A 22,996-nucleotide genomic window follows, 5' to 3' on the forward strand; every position below is an offset into this window, starting at 1 on the left:
GCTTTAGCCCGCAGTGAATTGGAAAAGCATCAGATAGAAACTGACCTATACGGACTCTGCTGTATGTTTCACTGAGACACATTTTAATTAATCGAACTAGTTTCTTGGGAATACCAAATTCAATAAGAATATCATATAATACTTCCCTCTTAACCGAGTCATAAGCCTTTTTGAAATCTATGAATAACTGATGTACTGTACCCTTATACTCCCATTTTTTCTCCATTATCTGCCGAATACAAAAAATCTGATCAATAGTCGATCTATTACGCCGAAAACCGCACTGATGATCCCCAATAATTTCATCTACGTACGGAGTTAATCTCCTCAAAAGAATATTGGACAAAATTTTGTACGACGTCAACAAAAGTGATATTCCTCGAAAGTTACCACAGTTGGTTTTGTCCCCCTTTTTAAAAATAGGTACAATTATGGACTCCTTCCATTGTTCTGGTACAATTTCCTTTTCCCAAATAGCAAGTACAAGTTTATAAATTTCGCTATATAATGCACTTCCACCCTCTTGGATTAATTCTGCTGGAATTTGATCGATACCTGGAGACTTGTACTTTTTCAGATTTTCTATCGCAATTTCGACTTCTGAAAGCGTGGGTTCGGGTATAAATGGTCAGCAGTTTGTATTTCAATTTCGTCCCGATCATTTCTATTTGGCCTATGTACATTTAGTAGTTGCGCAAAATAGTTTTTCCATCTGTTTAGGATTGATGGAGAGTCTGCAAGCAAGTCACCATTCTCATCCTTGATCACGTTTACGCTTGGCTGATATCCGTTCTTAAATTCCTTGATACCCTTATATAAATCTCGAATGTTTTTATTCTTACTATTTGTTTCTACCTCATTCAGTTTTTTCTTCAAGTAACCTCTCTTTTTATTCCTAAGTGTACGACTTGCTTCCCGTCTTTCATTGAAATAATTATCTCTCTTCTCCTCAACTGGATCCTGTAAGAATTTCAATTTTGCCTGTTTCCTTCTTTCTACTACCATGCAACAATCTTCATCAAACCACGGTTTCTTTTTCTTAGTTTCATAATAACCTATGCTCTGCTCAGCTGCAATTTTGATACTATCTCTGATATTTTCCCACACGCTATTAACATCTAATTCTTTCTCAACTTCGTCGGAACTTTCTAAAGTGGCAAACCTATTCGAAATTTCGACCTGATAATTTTGCTTAGCTTCCTCGTCCTTTAATTTCAAAATATTGAATTTAGTGATATTAACTTGTTGCTCTACTCGCTTGGCTACTGATAATCTTTCTCTTAATTCTCCAATCACCAAATAATGGTCAGAATTACAGTCTGCACCCCTGAAAGTTCGAATATCTACTATACTAGTATGTCTCCGTTTATCTATCAAGATGTGATCTATTTGGTTGTGTGTCAATCCATCTGGAGAAGTCCAAGTATATTTATGTATATCCTTATGGGGGAATGTTGTACTTTTGACAATTAAACCTCTTTATAATCATATTTGTTAATTTGACTAAATCTGCATTAACTAACAAAGTACTTCTGTGTACGATGACAGTGAGAACTTTATTTATGAAAGTAGAAATATAATGCAACTTAACAAGTTATCGTCTTGCGATGAAGACTAAATGCCTGGCAGTTATCTCTATCCCTGTAGTTTAGAAGTTGCACCACAGACAGCGGAATAAGACGAATCCAAGTTGTGCAAGCTGCAAGGTCAACTTTTCCCATAAAAACTAAAAGGCAGGAAGGGAGTTTCGTATGTCAGGAATTATATTGGCATTCTCCTCACATCTATATCGTGTTCGGTGTGGTGCGCGGAGTGTTTAATTATTCTTAGAATAAATGTGCTTGTAAAGATTTGAATTCTGTGAATTTTGTAAGTAAAATTATCCAGTAGCAATCTGTGATGCGTGTGTCGCCATAAAGGATATTGATTTATTATGTGCTAGATAACACAGACTGTTCTTGTGTATTAATATTTGAAAATGGAAGGAACGAAGATTCCGGATCTTAAAAGGTAATAATGCAATGCCTTGATCATTATGCTTATAGATAAAAATTATATTGAGTGTTAAAATACAGCATAAAAATGTTGTGTCATTAGGACATAGGCCTAGTGATGTGTAGTATTGTTCATGAATATCATAAATAATTACGTTGCAATTTTAGTATTGCGTTTATAGATAGATACTGCGTCCGAATTTTAGAACCAAGCATTCTACTTCTTCCACATGTAATACATTGCTAGTGGTTTCAGAAAAGCGACGAGTATATTTTTAATAATATAATTCTTTGTATCATTTATTAACTTTTGTTTAAATTTTTATCTCTGTATTTATACGAAAATAAGATGAGTATTCCAATGTATTGCAATGTTCCATTATTAACGATAGATGTGTAGAAATTTAATGTGTCTTATTATGTGATATATTCTACAAATGTTTTCATAGTTTGTTAGCAATTCGTAACAGTCTTACGTTGTAGGTTGCACTATTCTCTTCACTGTTTACGTGGAAATATGAGATAATATTGGGTAGCGCGGTGTGATGAAATCTAAACATAATAATGTTCGCATTCATACGGTAAACACAGAGTGTGTCACTATTTTAACTGATGATTATTCATGTTATGGTAATTGTGAATTACAGGAGCGCCACTTCTTACCTTTTTCAAAATCGCTGAAATAAACTATAAAATTAAAGTATTAAAAAAAATCGTGTTAGAAGATTGAATTTGTGTATTTTTGGTCCAGGGAGCATCCGCTTTTTTGTGCAAAGTCAATTCGTTTGGCGTGTTTCTCAATTGAAATTATGAAATGGCGTTCCTATGCTTCACATTTAATAAGTTTACAATAATAGACGTTTTGCAACGTTGTTGGATGGGGAGGAGGGAGTTTAGAAGTACATAGTACAGCTCTAGCGGGTGGAAGGTGGTTTAGAAGTACCCAGTACAGCTCAAGCGGGGTGGAGGGGATCCAACAGATGCTTTGTTCTAATGCAGGAGCGACCGTGACAATACTGTTGTTTACATAAAACGAGCAGCAAATACAAACTTTCAATGTCATTAATAGAACATTATGGTAAATTTACATTTTATGTAACAATATTGCTCCTTTTTTTATTGTACGTCTAAAAATAAACTAATGATTTTCTGGACAAAATCACACAAACATTTTTTCTAATGCAACATTTTAATCTCTCCCGCTTCCGTAAATCAGTATCATTTTTAAACAAATTCCTGGTTGTGTGACTTTGGAAATGGGGTAAGCAACTCCTAGTTTTGAAAAATCGTTGAGAATCTGCTACAAAAGTTCTCCGATTAGCTTTGAGGAAAACGTTGACGGTATATCTTCTTGCCTTACTTGAATTACGACGACTTTCTCCATAAATTAATAACATATGATATTCCTAAACTGTGAATGACATTGTAAATTGTTTATGGAATATCCTGTACCGAACTGTCATCCGCTCGGCAGTAGACCTATGCACAGGGAGCTTGAACTCAGCTGACTCGTACTTACGTCTGTGCAGAGTACTGCCTGCTGAACTCGTTGCCACGTCTCTCACGCCAGAATATTAACAAATTTAAGCATGCATTTTTATTTAATTTCACGAAAACGTAATGGAACAAACAAATATTTATTTAAACTAATATTAACTCTTTGCTAGATATACCTACTGATGTAGCCTATTTGTCTTCGTAATTTTACTAAAGATATAAGCAGTATAACGCAAATAAAATAAAAAAGAAATATTTTTTCTGGGACAAATATCAAGTTTTGACCCTATGTTGTATGGACATTTTTGATCCTGTAAACCAGCGGTCCTCAGCGCAGAACACCCTGGGGCTAGCGTCTCTTACCCGCGGAAAACACAGTGCACCATGGTGCACTCGTAGCTGCTAGCGGGTATGCTCTCTACCGCTTCCTGCTGCACGACGGTGCTCACGGGACGGCACCGCTTACCCTTTGCACATTCAGCGAGTGCTGACGACCACTGCTGTAAACTGTCCACAACGACTGTGAAAAGGACAGAACTTATACCCCTTACACTCTGTATTGATATTGCGTCCGAGGTTTAGAACCAAGCATTCTAATTCTTCTCTTCATTGTTTACGTGGAAATAGCCCATGAGATAATTTTGGGTAGCGCGATATTATGAAACAACCATATTAATGTTCGCGTGCAGTGTATATATACATGACACATTACACACAGGCTCGATTGACATAGACTAACAAAATCGCAAAGCAAGGAGTAGAACTCTTCTAAAAAACCTGGCTAAACGTGAAGACTTCATATGACGAATGTAATGCAGATACGCGGAAAGTTTTCAAATCATAATTGTTGTTTTTGTATAACATTGCTCGACGTAGCCTACATTTTGACAGCGAAAGGTTAATATCGAATAGCAGCAAAACTTGCTTTCATGATTATCTTTTTAAAATACTTCCTCATAATATTGTCGTGAGAGTTCTTATGACTAGGAGTTTATATCTCGTAGTAAATTTTAAGCTTTACTATTAAACAGAACTATGATGCAGTTTATTGTAATGATGTCATTTTGCTTGAAGCGTGATACTTTCCCAGTAATTTTGTACGAAGTCCGAAGAATAAAATACTGGTCGTACCTTTAGATCATAGTAGGCTTAAGTGCACAATACCGGAGCGGGCGTCTGGTAATTGCGTAGAAGATGCCAGCTGTTCACATGTGCCACTTTTGAACTACTCTCAAATCTCGTAGGCATTATTGTTTTTTTTTTTTATTACTGGGTTATTTTACGACGCTGTATCAACATCACAGGTTATTTAGCGTCTGAATGAAATGAAGGTGATAATACCGGTGAAATGAGTCCGGGGTTCAGCACAGAAAGTTACCCAGCATTTGCTCGTATTGGGTTGAGGGAAAACCTCGGGAAAATCTCAACCAGGTAACTTGCCCCGACCGGGATTCGAACCCGGGCCAGCTGGTTTCGCGGCCAGACGCGCTGACCGTTACTCCACAGGTGTGGAAGGCATTATTGTTAACTCTGACAATTTTATCTATGTTTGTTATGCATTATGTTGGTTTTTGACGTCTGTATAGAAGGGTTATGGCGAAGGTATCTTGGGGGCAGCGGAGGCTTGCCCCAGTTGTATCGTAAATGCAATGTGAATATCGTCTTTGCAGATAGAGGAAGCATTGACACACAAATATATAGGCCTATAGATAATTTATAATTTTAGTGCCAGATAATATGTAGTTTTAGTCCTAGATAATATGTCATTTTAGTGCTCACCTTGTATCTAATTCACGTCTTCAGTTGTACTTTTGAATTGTCGATGTGATATTTTGTAGTAATAAAACACTATTAACATTAACCTATACGGATATTGTTCGTAAAATTGAAGTAGGTACACTGGACTGACGGTTCACTGCTCTCTGTTTACTGTTGATTTCACTCAAAGCTGGTTAACTGCGTCGTGTTGAGGGAACGTCTGCTTAAACCCTCTTTTCAATGCTCGGAATTAACATCGTTGTTGATGCCATCTATTGTGGAGTTTCTATTACTGAAAGTGTATTTATGTAGGAGATTTAGAGCAGGGTTGGGCAGAATTATGCACTCTGTGCTTGCACCACAGTCTACTATATACAGTCACGAAGCTTGAGTTTTGAGGGTGCTAGAAACAATAGACTGTGACGGTACTATTTTGCATTGCCTGTAATGAGGCGATATTAGCGATCCTAGCGGTGAGCAACCATCTAATGTTTGCATATTTACTACGTATTGAGCTTCGCGACTGTATATACTAGACTGTGCTTGCACGATGTAGGCCCTACTACGAGAAAAGTGTGCTTATATAGTGCACGAAAACCGGTTTATTCAAGTTGCGTACGTACTATATGTTTCAAAGGAAAATGTTATTCTACCAAATTGAATAAGAACAGAAAGTAGTGAAACACTTCCTTAAACACAAAACAAAACATGTCTGTTGCACATATTACTCAATTTCTCAAGATTTGGAGAAACTGTATTAGCACAAGCTATGCGAAGAACTGCCGTTAAAAGCCCATCATTTCTTGTTTGAGATTTGTTTATTTTCGTAATAGAAAATCACTGTTCACATCTATAAGTGGAACCAAATAAACACAAAACATTCTCACACAACTTATTCAGATACTATCAGTCCGCAAGCAATGATACGTATTTATTTATTTAAAATAACAATACAGTATGTAAAGAAATTCACTCATAAAAAGTAAGTTTTTTTTTATTTTGCATAATGTGATTATGTTTAGTTTTTAGGTCTTCATGTTACCTATTATTTGCAATGTATTAGGTACTGGTAGACTACTTTTTATAATTGATAGCATTCCCTTTATTAATTGAAGAATGACTTATAAATGCAATGTAATTTGGCTATCTTTGCGCATTATATTTTGCGTGGTTACTTATGTCCTGTGGTCTAAAAGTACCGGTAAAATAATTTTCGATTCTCTAAAACTTAACGACAGGTCTATACTGATTATCACATATTTATTTCACTTAATTTGATTATAATAAGAATTTGTGTAATCAAGGTGCATGTATTTACGTCTTGTGATCTAAGAGTAATGTATGTTAATATAATTTTCGATTCTCTGAAACCTAACAATATGCTGATTAACGTAAAATTATACATTCTATAATGTGTATTGTGTAGGCCTATTTATGGATGTATGAGCATGTTTTCTATCAATTGCCGCGTACGTATTTTCTTTCCTTTAATGCTCTGACGCATATCAATGAAACTTTGAATATATTTATTTTGTCCTAATTTTACATTAAGCGTCGAAAATAGCCATAATCTGTCAATTTTAGATCATCACAGCGTTAAATTGTGTGATTTACGTACTGCTATTATGCGTCTGCTCTCCATCATCATGGCGGCAAGCGCAGCGTTCAATTTGTCCCGGTTTCCTCGTTCCGCGCAGCCGAGACTGTAGGGGCTTGACTTAAACTAATCTGTTGTCAAGCATTTTATATTAGGGGAGAGTCGGGTAGTATCGGACATCGGGTTGTATCGGACAGTGCGTTTCTTTCATCTATCACCGTATGGTAGTACCTGAATGACATGGTTACGTTTCTCTATGCGACATCACAGAAACGTAACCATGTCAATCAGGTACTATCATCGTGTGGTAGATGAAAGAAACTCACTGTCCGATATTACCCGCTGTCTCCCCTACTTCCGTTGTGTGAAGTGAAGCCTTCAGTGGAATGAGGGATGGACTTCAGAGTCTATTCCAAACTACAAAACTCAAACTTCACTGTCATTCACTTATTCAGTAGGTAATTACAACTGACCTATTTGCTTAGAAAATGAATTAACAGACCTATCGGTAAAGAAGAAATTAAAATGCATTCCAAATGATCTAAAAGTTCTTCAAAGTATTAAAAATTACCAATAAATTGCGAAAAAAATTTAAAATTGACTTATCAGTTCAAAAACATAAAAAAATGCAATATAAGAAATTATATTTTTACGTTGATATTAACATGGGAAGGATTTCTATATTATACATCGTCCTAGTGTGAAAAATAAGAGGATGGCTTTTCATCAACATCCGCCCCCTACTTATATTCCATGATCACAGATTACTGCAGCACTAAAGTCCTCAGCATACGACAGGCAAACACCACCCCTCGCTGGCCTTCTACAGTCTACAGGCAGAAGTTATCAACGCAGACATTATGTAAACATCACCCTCTCGCTGACTCTATACAAGCAAAGGGAATCAACTCGGACGTTAGGTAAACATAGGTAGAAATCAGATCTGGAATCCACTCAGACGTCATTCATGAGGATTTGGGCACAGTCTACTATATACAGTCGCGAAGCTTGAGGTGTTTTTTTTGCATATCTCGTAATAAAGCGCTCCAAGCGGTTAGCAACTAGAAACAATAGACTGTCCATGGTCGACTTTGGACTGTGTCGTATTTCTATCGAGTGCTAGCTCGTTGCGTTTTTCAAATTGATGCTTGTGAAATGTTCGTTATTGGTTATAATGAAAATGTTAATGGCTAAAATATAATAATTGCAATAATAATATGGGACAAGGAGGAGACGTTTGTAGTGCTATAAACTGTAGCAACAGTAAGATAAAGAGGCCAGAGTTATCCTTTGTCCGATTTGCGAAACATTCAGAAAGGTTCCTGGGTTTCCACAAGAATGCTGTGCAGAAACAAAACTGTTAATTTGAAGTTCTTTGTGACTGTTAGAATACATTATATCCTTAAATTTCGCAATGAAATGTTTCAGTCTAACCGAAAGGACATTAGATACCGGTTAAAGTTCTGTCACTTAGGCTGCTAAATTTCCAGAGAAATAAAGGTTCGGTCTACTTTTTTTTTTTCAGAGGATATATTTGTAATTGTAGCTATTAATTTTGTTATTATTTTTATGTGTTATTTTACTAAAGACGTAGAAAAATTAAGTTTGTTTTAATGAAATTTATTGATCACGTTTTATTTTCAATTCTGGTGGGATTATTTTGTTGTTATTTTTATTTATTGCTTTACTAGAGACGTAGAAAAAGTCTGTTACAATAAAATTTATTGATCACGTTTTATTTCCAATTCTGGTGTGATTAGTATTGCTTAACCTCATCCCACTTTTTTAACTACGTAAGCCTTCACTACAAGTACCGGTACACGTAAGTTACTCCATTAATTCATATTTCCATTATTATTGTTGTAAAGAGAAATGCAAATTAATATTTATTGGTTTCATAGTTAATTATCGCTATAATCTTGAATGAGTGAAGCTATTATAGTAAATTACAGTTCGTTTTGCACAAACAAAAATTATATTAACTTATTTCTTGCGGGTATCTTCGAAATTATGGTGGAATTTAATATACTTCATTAAAATAATAAATTAACTTTATGCATTTAATATTTCAATAATGGAAGGAAGGTGTTAATTTTTCCAAAAGAACACGACAACGAAAGTGTAACATATTTTGTCGGTTGCTAGGCGAGAAATCTGCGATGATGAGGCGATAGTAGCGATCCTAGTGGTGGGCAACTAACCGTGTTTGCATTTTTACTACATATTGAGCTTCGCGACTGTATATAGTAGACTGTGATTTGGGGATCAATCCGGACGCGGTCCTCAGAGAGAGGGGAGGCACCACAGCCCCGGACCCGTGCACGTCCTGTCCCTACGAGCCTGCTGTCACGGCGGGCAAGATGAGCCCACAGTTCCGCTCTCGGTTCCAAGTTTGCGCGCATTCTAGAATTTCATACGGAAAGTTTTTTTTTAATTGCTTATTTAACGACGCTGTATCAACTACGAGGTTATTTACCGTCAATGGAATTAGTGATGGCGAGATAATATTCGGCGAAATGAGGTAGAGGATTCGCCATATATTAACTGACATTCACTTTACGGTTGGGAAAAATCTCTGTAAAAACCCAATCAGGTAATCAGCCCAAGCGGGAATCGAACCCACTCCCGAGCGCACTCCGAATCGGCTGGTAAGCGTCTCAGCCGTCTGAGCTACGCCGGTGGCGATATGAAGTTCAAGGAATAATATAATACTCGTTTTATTTGGTTATTTAACGACGCCGTATCAACTACTAGGTTATTTAGCGTTGATGGAATTGGTGATAGCGAGGTGGTATTTGGCGAAATGATCTCAAGGATTCCCCACAGATTACCTGACATTCGTCTTACGGTTGGGGAAAATCTCGGATAAAACCAACCAACTAATCAGCCCAAGCTGGAATGGAACAGAGAACAGAAGAGAACAATGGAAAACTAAAAAAATGCCGAAAGTCTTCGTAAATATTTAAAAGTAAATACGAAACAGGTTATACAGGAAGGCCTATATACAGCACTACAACTTATTTTATCACTAATGAATGAATGTAAGTTCTTGTTTGCTATAATTTTATGATAATCTGTAGCCTAAGCTTCTTCCGAACATGAAGCTGAACAGAGGGTGATCGGTGAAGGGTGGGGAGGGGATGGATAAGGCGTGGTTTCCCTACTTGGATTCCTGTCCCTCACTTAATCCCAAATTTCGATAATCCGAACAGGTCCCTGTCCCAATTGGTTCGAACTAGCGAGATTCTACTGTATAGCAGTAGCGGCCATTCAAATGAAGAAGGTGAAGAACATTTCACTTGTTAATTTGCGAACCATTAGATTTATATTTCATGTATTAAATTATTCAATTTAAAAACTACAGCGCTATAAAACAATAAATGTCAAGTACAGCATCACCAGGCTGTTTTAATATTCCCGCTGTTCACGTCTCAGTTCCTTGAGTGGCAGCGACGAGGCAATGATTCTCAGATTTAAAATATTATTTTGTTCTTCTATGTTAGGGTGGTTGCTATGACAACGACTGAGACATTTCCCTCCGTACTTCCACATTCTTCAAGAAACGGATGTTGCTGTGACGAACATGTGTTTGGTCTTCAGCCCTGCCCATGCGCTTTCTATAATGGGTGACACGGAGATTTACGACTACTTGTCTGTCCAGCAACATGGCCCGTCCTAAAGAAAATTCTTTCCTAAAAATTCTGCTTTGTCAATTCTTCTTCCTATATAGGTCCTATTATGTTTTATGATTTTAATTTTTGTGCTGATATCTTCATTCCTTTCATTTTTTATTCTTCTGGCCACAATTTTACTGTTCCTCATAGGAAAATTCCATTAAAAATTAATACTTTGAAAGCAATGGAAAGAAAGTTTGATATTCTGAACACAGCCTTTTTAGTGGAAGTTTGAATGAATCAAGAGGGCTTGAAGGCCTCTTGGAATGAATGTTTGCCTTTCCTCAGTCTGTTTTTCGTCGTGTTTTGTGTCGGTAGGGCCCTGTCGAGCTATTCAGTTATGATAGGCCTAATTTTTAAAATATAATTTATTTTACTTATCACTTTATTAGGTGAAGATATTAAGTGCATTTCAGTTTTTAATTAATTTCTAATAAGTGTGTTAGGACCTACCATATAAGTTTTTGTATTGTTATGTTGCAATGTGTAAATGAATCCGTTCAATGACACAGTGTGTACAGTAATTCAAACCTCGTTTAGTCGCTGGTGTGAGCAGTATAAGAGATATCTATTGTTTTTAGACAGTACTCAACCAATTTTAGACATAAACTGTAAAAAGTTAAACTCACAAGCTGGTAAATCATACGAAATTAATTTTAAAACTTCATGGTACTGCAAGCATCAGTGAGTGGTTGTGTGGGAGCCACTACATTGAAATACTATTTTGTTAGTCATGCCTACTACTTGAGTTAAAAAAAATGTGTGGAATGAAACTGGATTCAGTGGTTTTCTAAAATAATGTTAGTCTTGCTCTACAAAAACATGAAAATTCGGCGGAACATTTTTTAAAGTGCGTGCTGCAGTTCAAAAATTTACAGAAGAGTATGAACACTATTGGGAATAACCTGAAAAAAAAGCTAGGCTATTGTTAGTGCAATATATTGAAAATGTTCGTTTAAACAGACATGTTATGCGGTCAGTCATCGACACTGCTTTGTATTTAAGCAAGCAGGAATTATCATTTCGGGGCCATGACGAAAGCACTTCTTCGCTTAATGTGGAAATTTCAGATGGCCTACTGCACTATGCTAGAATTTTGAACGTAGCAAAGAGTAGAAGTGAATTCTCAGGGAGAAAGTACAGACTGCGGCTACAGTGGAAAAAGTGATGTAGAACATGATCGTAATTACAAGATATTGTTCTTTGAGGTCATTGACAACATCATCATGCAGATCGATAAAAGATTTGGGGATTTAGAAAAACTTCGTTTCGTCAGCCTTGCTGATACTTCAAAATTTGACAATTATTACCTATAGTAGAAATTTCCCACACGATCCGCTTTTTTCACTATAAGCTAGCTATTTCAACCGTTGCTTACGAGATTATATCCTGTAAGCAACGATTTCAACATATTAAAAAAGACGCAGGTTCCAAAAACTGAACTTGAGTTTTATACCAGAACAGTGAATATAGGAATATACCAGTTAAGAAAGTGCTAGACTTCTTCGTGACACAAAGATGTATTTGGAGAAGTGTATAAGTTATATTCCCTCATTTTAATACTACCGTCTTACTAGCGTACCGGTCGAGAGGAGCTTCTCGTGTTTAAAACGAATAAAAACAAAACAAAGAAACTCAATGTCACAGTAGAGACTGTCAGCGTTAGGGAATATTTCGCTCCAAAAAAATATGTTGGACAAGATGATGGAATCACAGCCCCTCCATGAGAACGTTATTGGCAGGTTCGCAGCCCCGAAGGAATGGAGAATCAACTTAGTGTACAAGATAGGTAAGCAATAAGCAAATGAAGAGTCCACTGCAAGAATGATGGATGTCACTTTCTTGTCGAAAATGAACCAAGACTGTCAATGTATAGCTTAAGACATATGGACTGTACATAGAGAGTTATATGGCATTAACACTGATATTTATTGTCCAGTAATGATCGGAAAATCACAGTTAAGCTTTGAGCGCGAAGCATTTCAAACTTTCAATTGCTTCTCCTGAAAAATGTATTCCAAATGGCATCCATCATTCTTGCAGTGGACTCTTCATATCTTAATTTACATGTACCGGTAAGTGTATTGATAACTGGCAGAAATAAATACAATGAAATCACTTTCACGATTGAATATGATGGGAATTTATGGGAGAAAATTTTGCAACAATTTTGTGCTTCACCTACTTTTTCAGGCACGAGCCGCTACTGCTGTATACACCCCATAATAATAATTAGACTTTGTAATTCAGCTACCTATAAACTGGAATGAGGTTGTCTGATACAAAGTATATGTGACGTCACAGCGCAGGTACAGGTACGTTGGTATACAAAATAGTTACGCATCCTCTCCTCTCTTCCTCTAGAACAGCGGTGACCAAAGTGGGTGTCGTGATTACATCGTGTAATCATAGACATTCAAACGGGTACGAGGAGTTTCCTGTACATTGCTGTGTGTTTCATTCACGTACTGAAGGTAAGCAGTGGTGGTATCATGTCGCTCTACAAACTATCCCTACAAGCAGTAAGAGGTGGTGTCGTAAAGAATGAAGAACTTTTTTCTTGTTCTTTCGGACAAAATGTAATAGGCTATTATGTTTACTTTGCTCAACGGTTCAATTAGGAGTATATAGAAACATTAATTGCCACGCTGAATAATGTATTATTATTATTATTATTATTATTATTATTATTATTATTATTATTATTATTACTGACCACTAAGTAAGTGTTTCTATAATTCTTATGTACGTACATGAATATTGATATTTTTAGATCTTCTCCCTAGAAGGGTAAAATTATTAGGTTTTATCTCAGTTTTAATCTATTTAGATGAGGGTAACTGTTACAACTCTAAAAATTTCCTACTAGGATATAAATGCACATATAACAGTTTTAAAGTTATGCTATTTAGTCTTTTTTTCAATTGGAAAGTGTTATATTTTACGTTGTAACAGTTTTCCATTCTCAACTGTTGCTAAAAGCAATGTTCCATTTTAACTTTCGTACTGAAAATATCCATGCTTCGAGTTTAGATTTTGCACACCTTGCAGTACTTACAATAATGGTAGCATAATGCTGCCTGCATTGTTTAAAATCAATGTTGTTATTAATTTTGTCTTCACAATCGACGTAATATTGAAATATTAATCATCGTGCATGTTCTTACACATCAGTATTTAATTCACTTTAATCTTTCATATTTTATATCCCTAAGATAGATCAATGTTGTGTATATATACTGCATATAAGAATAGTACAGAAACAGAGAAATTAAACCTGCAAGAAAGTTATAATGGGTCATTCCATATCAAATCAACAAGGCGCTCAACCCGACCGACTCAGATTTCTTTCAAAATTTGAGGGTTTGTTTTACCTGCCGCGCTAACTACAAATGCCGAGTTTCATATGTCCTATGCTTTTCGTTTTCTGTCAGTGGCGTTTCAAACCTGAAGAAAAATCATATTTTTGTAAGCACGCTGCTTCAATTAAAATTATATATCTCAACAACGTCTCCAGATAAATTTACAAAAAATGAGTGGTACATTCTTAATATGTGATAGTTTTTATTGCTTATATTGTTTTCTGCATATATTCAATTACACTAAAAAAAACATGGTGCAACAATTTTCATATATTCATATTTAAAACTGCGGGGGTTCTATTTTAAGCAAAAAAAATATATAGTACGCCTCAATTAGTGATATAATGAACTCATAAGTTTCAACTTGGAATCATCATAGGTTACAAAGATAAAAATTGTTACGTCACTGCAAGCGTAAGCTAACTGTATAAGTCGCGATAATTATGTCCCACACATTCGTTGTATTTAATTATATTTGATCATATTCTTGAATGTCGCTATGTAATTTAACATGTAGTACATAATTCGAATTTTTTTAATTATTACCTCAAATGAATTATTGTCACATGGATTTAGTTAAACCTGAAGTTCTGTAAGAAATGCTTACCTTTCATTGCTGAGATGAAATAGCCTGATCATCTTTCCAAAAAGGTTGCTCCGTTGTTTCAGCTGCATTTTAAAACTGCTTAGCAAGTATAATACCCATCCTAAACAGCAGGACTGTATAAAACTTGTGTTCCAGGCACTGCGGTGTATTTTGCAAATTGAAGAGCAAGCATTTTTTCCTCTTCAGTATAGCTTTTTTCAGTCACATAAACGGTATTAATGTTTGGGAGATGATCCCTTGTCCAGTCGTACAATTCCCTAGGTGTAGTTATTTGTTTATCGGATGGTCTCTGCAAACTAGCACGAGCTGCAAACATTTTAAGTGTCCCACCTACAACGTCGCATGCTCTTTTGCCATGCGATATGAAAAAATATGCAATTCTGCTGGAAATCCAAAATCTTCTTCCTGTAATGTGAGGTTCAGGAAATTTTTTCTATTTTCATACTGAGCAGAGAATCCATCAGAGAAATTTAGAGATATAAAGGAAAGAAACATCAAGGGCTACAAAGACTAAAGATATTGAATCAGCAAAACAGGCTCCAAGCAAAGTTTTGTGCTACTCTGATCTTCAGGTAGTAGGCTACTTCTTTCATCTTGTGGTGAGTGTTCATCTTTATATTATAAAAGAAAACTGTCCTGTTACAATCTCACAATATATGAATATGACCACCTCTGTGGTGTAGGGGTCAGCATGCTGGTCTCTTACGCAGAGGGCCCGGGTTCGATTCCTGGTTGGGTTGAATTTCCTGGTTGAGGTTTTTCAGGGTTTTCCCTCAACCGTAAGCCAAATGCCAGGAAATTCAGGCCACAATGTCTTTGAAAATCACCGGCCTCATTCATCATCTAAATCGCATTTATAACAAATCAGTAATACATATACAGTCGCCATCTAGTTCACAACAATAGAACCAGTCTCAACAATAGTACACAGGCCTTCGGGATTTCACCCAGAAGATTAACTCGCGATGTCACCAAAGATGTTAAAGTGAGTATAAATAACAGCGGGGGAGGGGGGGAATTTATATATATGAGGCGTTCAGAAGTCAACATGATTAACTCCACTTCTGGTTATTTCAGAGTTTCTAAGTTGGCAATGTATTAATTAAATTGACCATATTTTCAGTGGTCAAAGTGAGTAACTCCATAGTTCAGTAAAAAGCCCACAGAACGCAATATTATTCTTGACTACAACACAGAATCAATTGTGTGTATTCAACTTTAACCTTGAATATCTCAAAATCTTTGGAAAAATGAGTTAATCATGTTGACTTCTGAACGCCTCATATATGAATGACAACACAAACAGCCAGGGCCATTGTTATTTTTGACATAAGGGCTTGGCCAAAAGAGGTTCAAATCAGATTGACACATGTCTCTATAAATTTCTTACTTCTTTGCCCAACACAGTACCAAACCAGGTAATTTTGTTTTTAGACAATTGTGCTGGACAAAACAAGAATAAATTCATTGCCTCATTACTTTTGTACTGCGTAACTAACCTGAGTCATATTAATGTCATAACTAGGGAAAGGAATTTCATGCATTTGCATTTTGTTCTCTATTGTTATGTGAATATGCTGAAAGATTATCTACATGAATCACAAATTTCTGAATACAATGATATTACTTTTATTGTGCATAAAAGTGCATATTTTGCCTTTATTTATAAAATCATCGTATTTTAACATTTATGCAAGGAAACTGCATATTATGTATGTTTATTTGTCTTTCCCTCATTTTTAAATGTGTGTAACCTCATAAACATAACTAATTTATGTTTATGAATTTTGAACATAACGATGACGCCCTCATAGAGAGCCTCTCAAGTTAGGAATTGGTATTCCTTTACTGCAGTCTTTACCAGATTTCGATAGAACAATATTCAGTTTAACATCAGTTCCAGGAAATGTAGGAGTTAAAGTGAACGAGAAAACAGCAAATATTTTTCCAAAAACCGTGGCTATTATCAACTTAAAAAAATTCAAGATATTCTCGAAGGAAAAACACCCCAAAAACCAACAAAATTTTCTATAGGACAGCTCCCAGCTTTTGTGCAAACCCCTCTTACTTCTTGTGACGTAGAACGAAGTTTTTCGCACTGCAAAGCTATGCTAAGAGACAACAGGCGAAGAATGACAACAGAAAACATACGTCACTGCTTAGTTGTGAACTGTAACAGCATAAATGGAGCATTCAGCAATGAGGGAACCACTTCAAAAGCCATAGACTAAACGTAAGTTACCAATACCTTAATATTCTGTTAAAATAATCTCAGATTGATAATGCATATTTTGTAGCATATTTATCTATTTTTACGGCATAAATGCATACATATTCTTCACGTTTTCAGGGCATGAACTTCCTTTCCCTGGTCATAGCACAGAAATTTTTAATCACAGGCCATATCTAGAATGAGAATGACTCTGTGCATTCTACTATTAAACGATGGGGGTGGGAAGAGTTCTTAAAGGAGGACCTATTATACTGCCAACGCAGTAGATACCAGTACTGAAATTGGTCAAGAGAAAAGGCAGTATGTAAAAAGTCAATGAACTAGAATACTAGATACACCAGACATCTTAGATTTGAAATACTTAACACAACAAAGGAAAATAATTTTTCCAGAAATGAAACTGGTTATAATGTAAACTGGTCTAAGATGAAGATCGTGGAGGTGAGAAACAGGATCCTTTTGCCATCACTTTTAAGCACTTCTATGAACAAGATGAATTAAAAAAAATAAGTATTCGACAAAAAAGGAAAGGTAAGTCTTCTTTAGCAATACTAAAACCAGCATTTTCTTCGCCTCCAGGGATAGATTCGGAGGGGGGGGGGGGGAGAATTTGCTTGTTGTTTGTAAAAGTGGTATCATTCCAAGCGCTCATGCTCAATTTTTATAAAACTTTGAAAGTTTCCAATGGTGTTGAAGAAAATAGAGCTACATTTGACTAACAAATAAACACATGCTTTTTCTCACTACAAGATGCAATTTATTTATTATTATTGTTGTTGTAGTCATCCTGGTTGGTGTAATTTATAACTTGTAATAATTCTGATACCAACCAATCTCATTTTGTTTCTAAATCTATATTTGGCATATTTTTCCATTGTATTATCTGAATTTATTACATAGTCATATAGTCCACACCTGTGAAGTAACGGCTAGCGCGTCTGGCCACGAAACCAGGTGGCCCGGGTTCGATTCCCAGTCGGCACAAGTTACCTGGTTGTGGTTTTTCCGGGGTTTTCCCTCAACCCAATATGAGCAAATGCTGGGTAACTTTCGGTGCTGGACCCCGGACTCACTTCACTAGCATTATCACCTTCATCTCATTCAGATGCTAAATAACCTAATATGTTGACAAAAGCGTCGTAAAATAACCTACTAAAATAAAAAAAATAAATACATAGTCATATAAGAAAAAATCAGTTGCATATAATAAAATATTATGTAATACAGTTATATCTGAGAAGTTTTGTCTGGATATTTTAATGCGAAAGTGTTACAACTAAAAAAAAAATTCACATAAAAATTACATAAAATAAATACCGACAAAATTAATATTGTAATAAACTTCTATAACAATAATGAATGTATATACCAATTTTCATTGCTGTGAGATGTTTATCTGATTTACCATCTACAATGGAAAACTTTAGGAATATGTATTATATATCTTTCACGTGTTAAATATTATAGTACCTGGTTAACTAGTTTCAGAGTTCTGGAGATGGCCCATAACATGCTGGTACTAGTTAACCAGGTATTGTACTATTTAACACGCAAAAGATATATAATACATATTCCGAAGTGATATAGTGTTAAAAGTTGTGTAATTAAAATGGAAAAGTTTAAATGGCTCTACTGAAAAATCTCTATTTCTGAGTTGTAACAGTCTCGTTCTGAGTCATCAAGTTATTTTCCAAGATGATATCATTAAAAGCGACATATGCAGTAGATTAAATCGGTTAAAGCACTTGCCTGCCGATCCGGAGTTACGCTTGAGTGCGGGTTCGATTCCCGCTTGGGCTGATTACCTGGTTGGGTTTTTTCCGAGGTTTTCCCCAATCGTAAGGCAAATGTCAGGTAATCTACACTACTGTCTTAGGCAGGTAATAAAAATTGTAAAAAAAAAGAAGAACAAAAATACCATGAAAAATAAAGTATTTATTACCAAAGTATTTAGAAAACACAGAAAAAAACAATATCACACACATGAGTCACAGAGTAGGTTCATGACACTAATATGATGTGCGGCCACCTTTAGACAACAATATCTCTTGAATTCTCTTAGGTATACTTTCTTGCAATTTCTGGAGAACTGTGGCAGGAATATTCCTCCACCTGCCACAATATAGCTGCAGACTTTGGCTACTTTTTCACCTTCTCTTTGCCCAGATAATCTCAAAGACACTCGATAATATTTAAATCTGGACTATGAGGAGGCCAGTCCAACAGCTGAACATCTCCTCTACCTTGTTTTTGCTGCAAGTAGGTTTTCACTATATTTTCTGTGTGCTTCGGATCATTTTCCTTTTGAAAGACAAAATCTCTTCCAATTAATTGTAAACCTGATGGCATTGCATGATAAATCAATATTTGTTTGTATTTAACAGCTGTCAGCTTACTTTCAATTCTTATTAAATCACTCACTCCATTAACTCCATATTTTCACACTACCACCCCCGTGTTTCATAGTTGGTTGCAGACATGCCTCCTTTAATCGTTCTCCTTTCTTCCGCCTGACATACTGCCTTCGATGACTTCCAAAGATTTCAAATTTTGATTCGTTGCTCCAAAGGACTTGTTTCCATTATTGACTCCCTATAGTTTGTGTTCTCTTGCGGATGATAATCGCTTCGTCCTATTACCCTTCTGTAAGAAAGGTTTTTTTTTGCAGTAACACGTCCATGAAGACCATTTTTGATGAGTGACCGTCATACTGTAGATGCATGTACTTTAGTATTACTGTTTTCAGAAAGTTCTGCTGCCAGCTGTGCACTTGAAACTGCTCTACTTCTCAGGGCTGTCACTTTTAGATATTGTTCATCCCTTGCAGTCAATTTCTTGGGCCTGCCAGTCTGCTTTCGATAATCTAATGTCCCCAACTGTAGCTTTTCCCTCAGAATCTCTTGTACCGCGCAACACGATACACCAGTTTGTCGTGCAATACTTGCTTGACAATGATACCGCTCACTCAAATAATAAACTTTGTATGTCATTTCAACTGAAATTTTTACCATAGCTGCATTTTTTTTCTTGTTCAACCTGCTAAGAAGAGACTCAGTCTATTACTAACTTCAATGTTGTTCTATTCTTAAAGAAACACATTCATTTCATTTAGCACACAGTATTGACTGCAACTTGTTCTGTTTATATGCAATTTGTAAACACAGCACTCAATATACCCGAGCGAGGGTTGTGTCATGGCCATGGGTCTATAAAGGAATGTGGTGTTTCCATGGTTTTACATTAAGCTTGGTTTTGATGACGGAGACGAATTCTTGTACTTATTTCACCAGTAAGACTTCATTCTAACTTGTTTTAGACTACTTTCATTCCGAATTCTAGGAACTAGAACACAATATAAACATATTGCATCGGGTGCCTAAGACTTTTGCACAGAAGTGTATGTCGAATCCTCGGCCTCATCTCGCCAAATATCATCTATCACCAATTCCATCGACATTAAATAACATCGTAGTTGATACAGCGTTGTTAAATAACCAAGTATATAAATATGCAGCAGATTAACTGATTTTCTTTAGTGTGCCAATTGACATTATGTTCAAATATTCAGCCCGATATTGACAAATTGGTGAAAGCTAAAAGTTATCAGAATTCCTCTTTAGAACATGTCCATCACGAATAATAATATTATGCGGCTGTCTCTATTATATTATTATAGTGTTCTGAATTGTATTGTGTTACTTACAAACCGCCTTCAAATACGCCACTGGCATCGACATAGCCAGCGGTGAGTCAAAGTATATCTCACCCTACTTGCGAGTTTCGCAGCCCTGTACTAGACCCTTCAGATTCATCCACTTCATCTGATGAAGAATACATAATTTTATAAATTTATCGAATAACTGTTTTCAAAAATTCTTTTTCTGGCACAGATGGACCTATAAAATTTGCTCACTTCCTTCTTGTTATTAACTTACTGTTATCTTATTTATTTTCTCATAGATATAGTGCTACAGTGCTGGACGATCAATAATATCTATTAAAATATTGTAGACCTACATGTGAAATACTTTTTGTGGAGTGGCCAATGAGTATTGTAATTACTCTTATTAAATTTGTAATATCAAATTCTGTATATTTTCAGAAACCTAATCTTGAACATCATACTTCATGTACCGGAACTTCTCATGAAATACCAGATAATAGTGATCGGATATTGACTTCTGATGAATATAGTCAGGTATGACCAACATTTTACAATGTGACTCAATTAAAGTTCTTAAAATATTGGCTAATGTTGTATTAAGTTGTGAAATAAGAATATTAAAATTACCAACGTAATTCCAAATATGAAATAAAAATGTCTTGAAAATGATGTTCTTTGCCATTATACAGCAAGGTATGTTAAATATTTGTCCATTGTAACTTGCAAATCCAGTTTTCTTCCATTGTATTTTCTCTCTTTGCTGTAATCCTTCCCCGAGATGAATGATAAGAAAGATGATGGTTTGTTTTTAGCCTCCCCAAAAATATATATAGACTGCTAAAATTTCTCTCATTTCAATTCCTCAGGATTTGTAAGAGGCTTCTCAAAATACACGCACGCACGCACGCTCACACACACGTGTTCTGCCCAAGGGCACGCCTTTCACTGCAAACCCAGCATTCTCAATTCTTTCCTATTCTCTGCCTTCCACTTAGTCTCTGCACATGATCCTTATGCAGTGTATAACAGTGTTGTTCGTACACCTCATATACTATTAAAGTGACCTTTGAAATGACCTTGGAATTAAAAATATATCAATCAAAGTAAATTCATTATTAATATTTGAGGAGAAAAATTTGCTCCGGTGTTGGGGATCGAACCCGGGTCCTTGGTTCTACATACCAAGTGCTCTGACCACTGAGCTACGCTGAATTCAATCCACAGCACCGGATCGAATTCTCCTCCTTCAGTGTTTCCTTTTATGGCCTGATTCCAAGTTAGGCATATATGTTGACGTATATGTCCAATGTCAACTGCCATTATACTAGGAGCGCACTCAGCTGAGTGACTTATTTGGCTGGGATTCAGCAGTTAAGTGCACAGTAATCTGTGCAGACATATGCACTGCTAGCTATGAGAATATTATAGATTTATTAATTTGTCATACAAAATATTCTCTGTATTATTGACAATTAATATTTGAGGAGAAAAATTCGCTCTGGCACCGGGAATCAAACCCGGATCCTTGGTTCTACATACCAAGCACTCTGACCACTGAGCTACGCCGAATTCAGTCCGCAGCACGGGATCGAATTCTCCTCCTTCAATGTTTCCCTTTATGGCCGACTCCAAGGTAGGCATATATGTTGACGTATATGTCCAATGTCAACTGCCATTATACTAGGAGCGCACTCAGCTGAGAGACTTATATCGTCGTTGTTTTTGCAATAATTCCTATGTGCAAAATACACAATTTTTCAGTAGGAGAAAAAAACACATTTATTCATCATCGTACATAGGGGATTGTGAATTCTTACATTTTCGAAAGAAAGGAATATAATTACATATAGGAGATTTTATTATTTGCTGTATCACTATTTAAGTTATTTAATAGAAAAAAACTGAAAATCGATAAATATGTCACATAGGAGTTATTGCAGGAACAACGACGACATGTAGCTACATACTTACAGGGTTTCCAGGTGATGAGTGATATTATGGTAACATGATACTGAAGTTATCCTTCTCTACCAAAGATTATAATAAATTCTTATACTACAAAATATGCAGTTTGTATCAAAACTTTATTTTTCACTAAGTAAACTCAACCTTAAACCAACAATTCTCTTTAAACCTCAAAACCTTTGATTAAACCAGTTTCATAATGTTGAAAAATTAGACAAGCTAAATGTACAAAATTGTGTTTGTTTTTGAGCAACATTAAACTGACACTGAGAATTTATTTTAACAAAAACGATAAAATTAAAATTCAGTCATTCAACATTATTCATCACCTATCTATATATAATCAGCTCATGATCTTTGTTATTCTATCAGAATAAATCACAATCTTAACTAATCATTACAGCATGCAGACTTACGATGTGGATTCGTTTCAGCCTAGCAAAATCTTTAAGTGCCACGGCCGATCTTCAAAGGAAAAGGAAAACATCTTTTAGAATTTAAATAATTTCACCAAAATCTCAGTGGGCTATAATTTAATTAGTTTTAGAGAAAAATCCAAGTACAGTGGCCAGTTTACCTTCACATCATAGGTTGAGATATATGGTTCCCAAACACGGACACCAAGCCTTTCCGGTCTGAGCTGAT

The 22,996-nt window shown here is 35.8% G+C and overlaps 1 protein-coding gene across 1 annotated transcript in view; it reads left to right on the plus strand.

Annotated features, from left to right (window-relative positions):
- Positions 1-20,608: 20,608 nt before the first annotated feature.
- LOC138711287 (endothelin-converting enzyme 1-like) overlaps positions 20,609-22,996 on the plus strand; it is a 39,528-nt gene continuing 37,140 nt past the window's right edge. The window contains exon 1 of the mRNA XM_069842716.1: positions 20,609-20,920. Coding sequence (XP_069698817.1) covers positions 20,768-20,920 — 153 coding nt within the window. The 5' untranslated portion in view covers positions 20,609-20,767. The remainder of the gene's footprint in view (positions 20,921-22,996) is intronic.

This window comes from Periplaneta americana, chromosome 12 (genome assembly GCF_040183065.1).
Source record: "Periplaneta americana isolate PAMFEO1 chromosome 12, P.americana_PAMFEO1_priV1, whole genome shotgun sequence".
NCBI lineage: Eukaryota > Metazoa > Arthropoda > Insecta > Blattodea > Blattidae > Periplaneta > Periplaneta americana.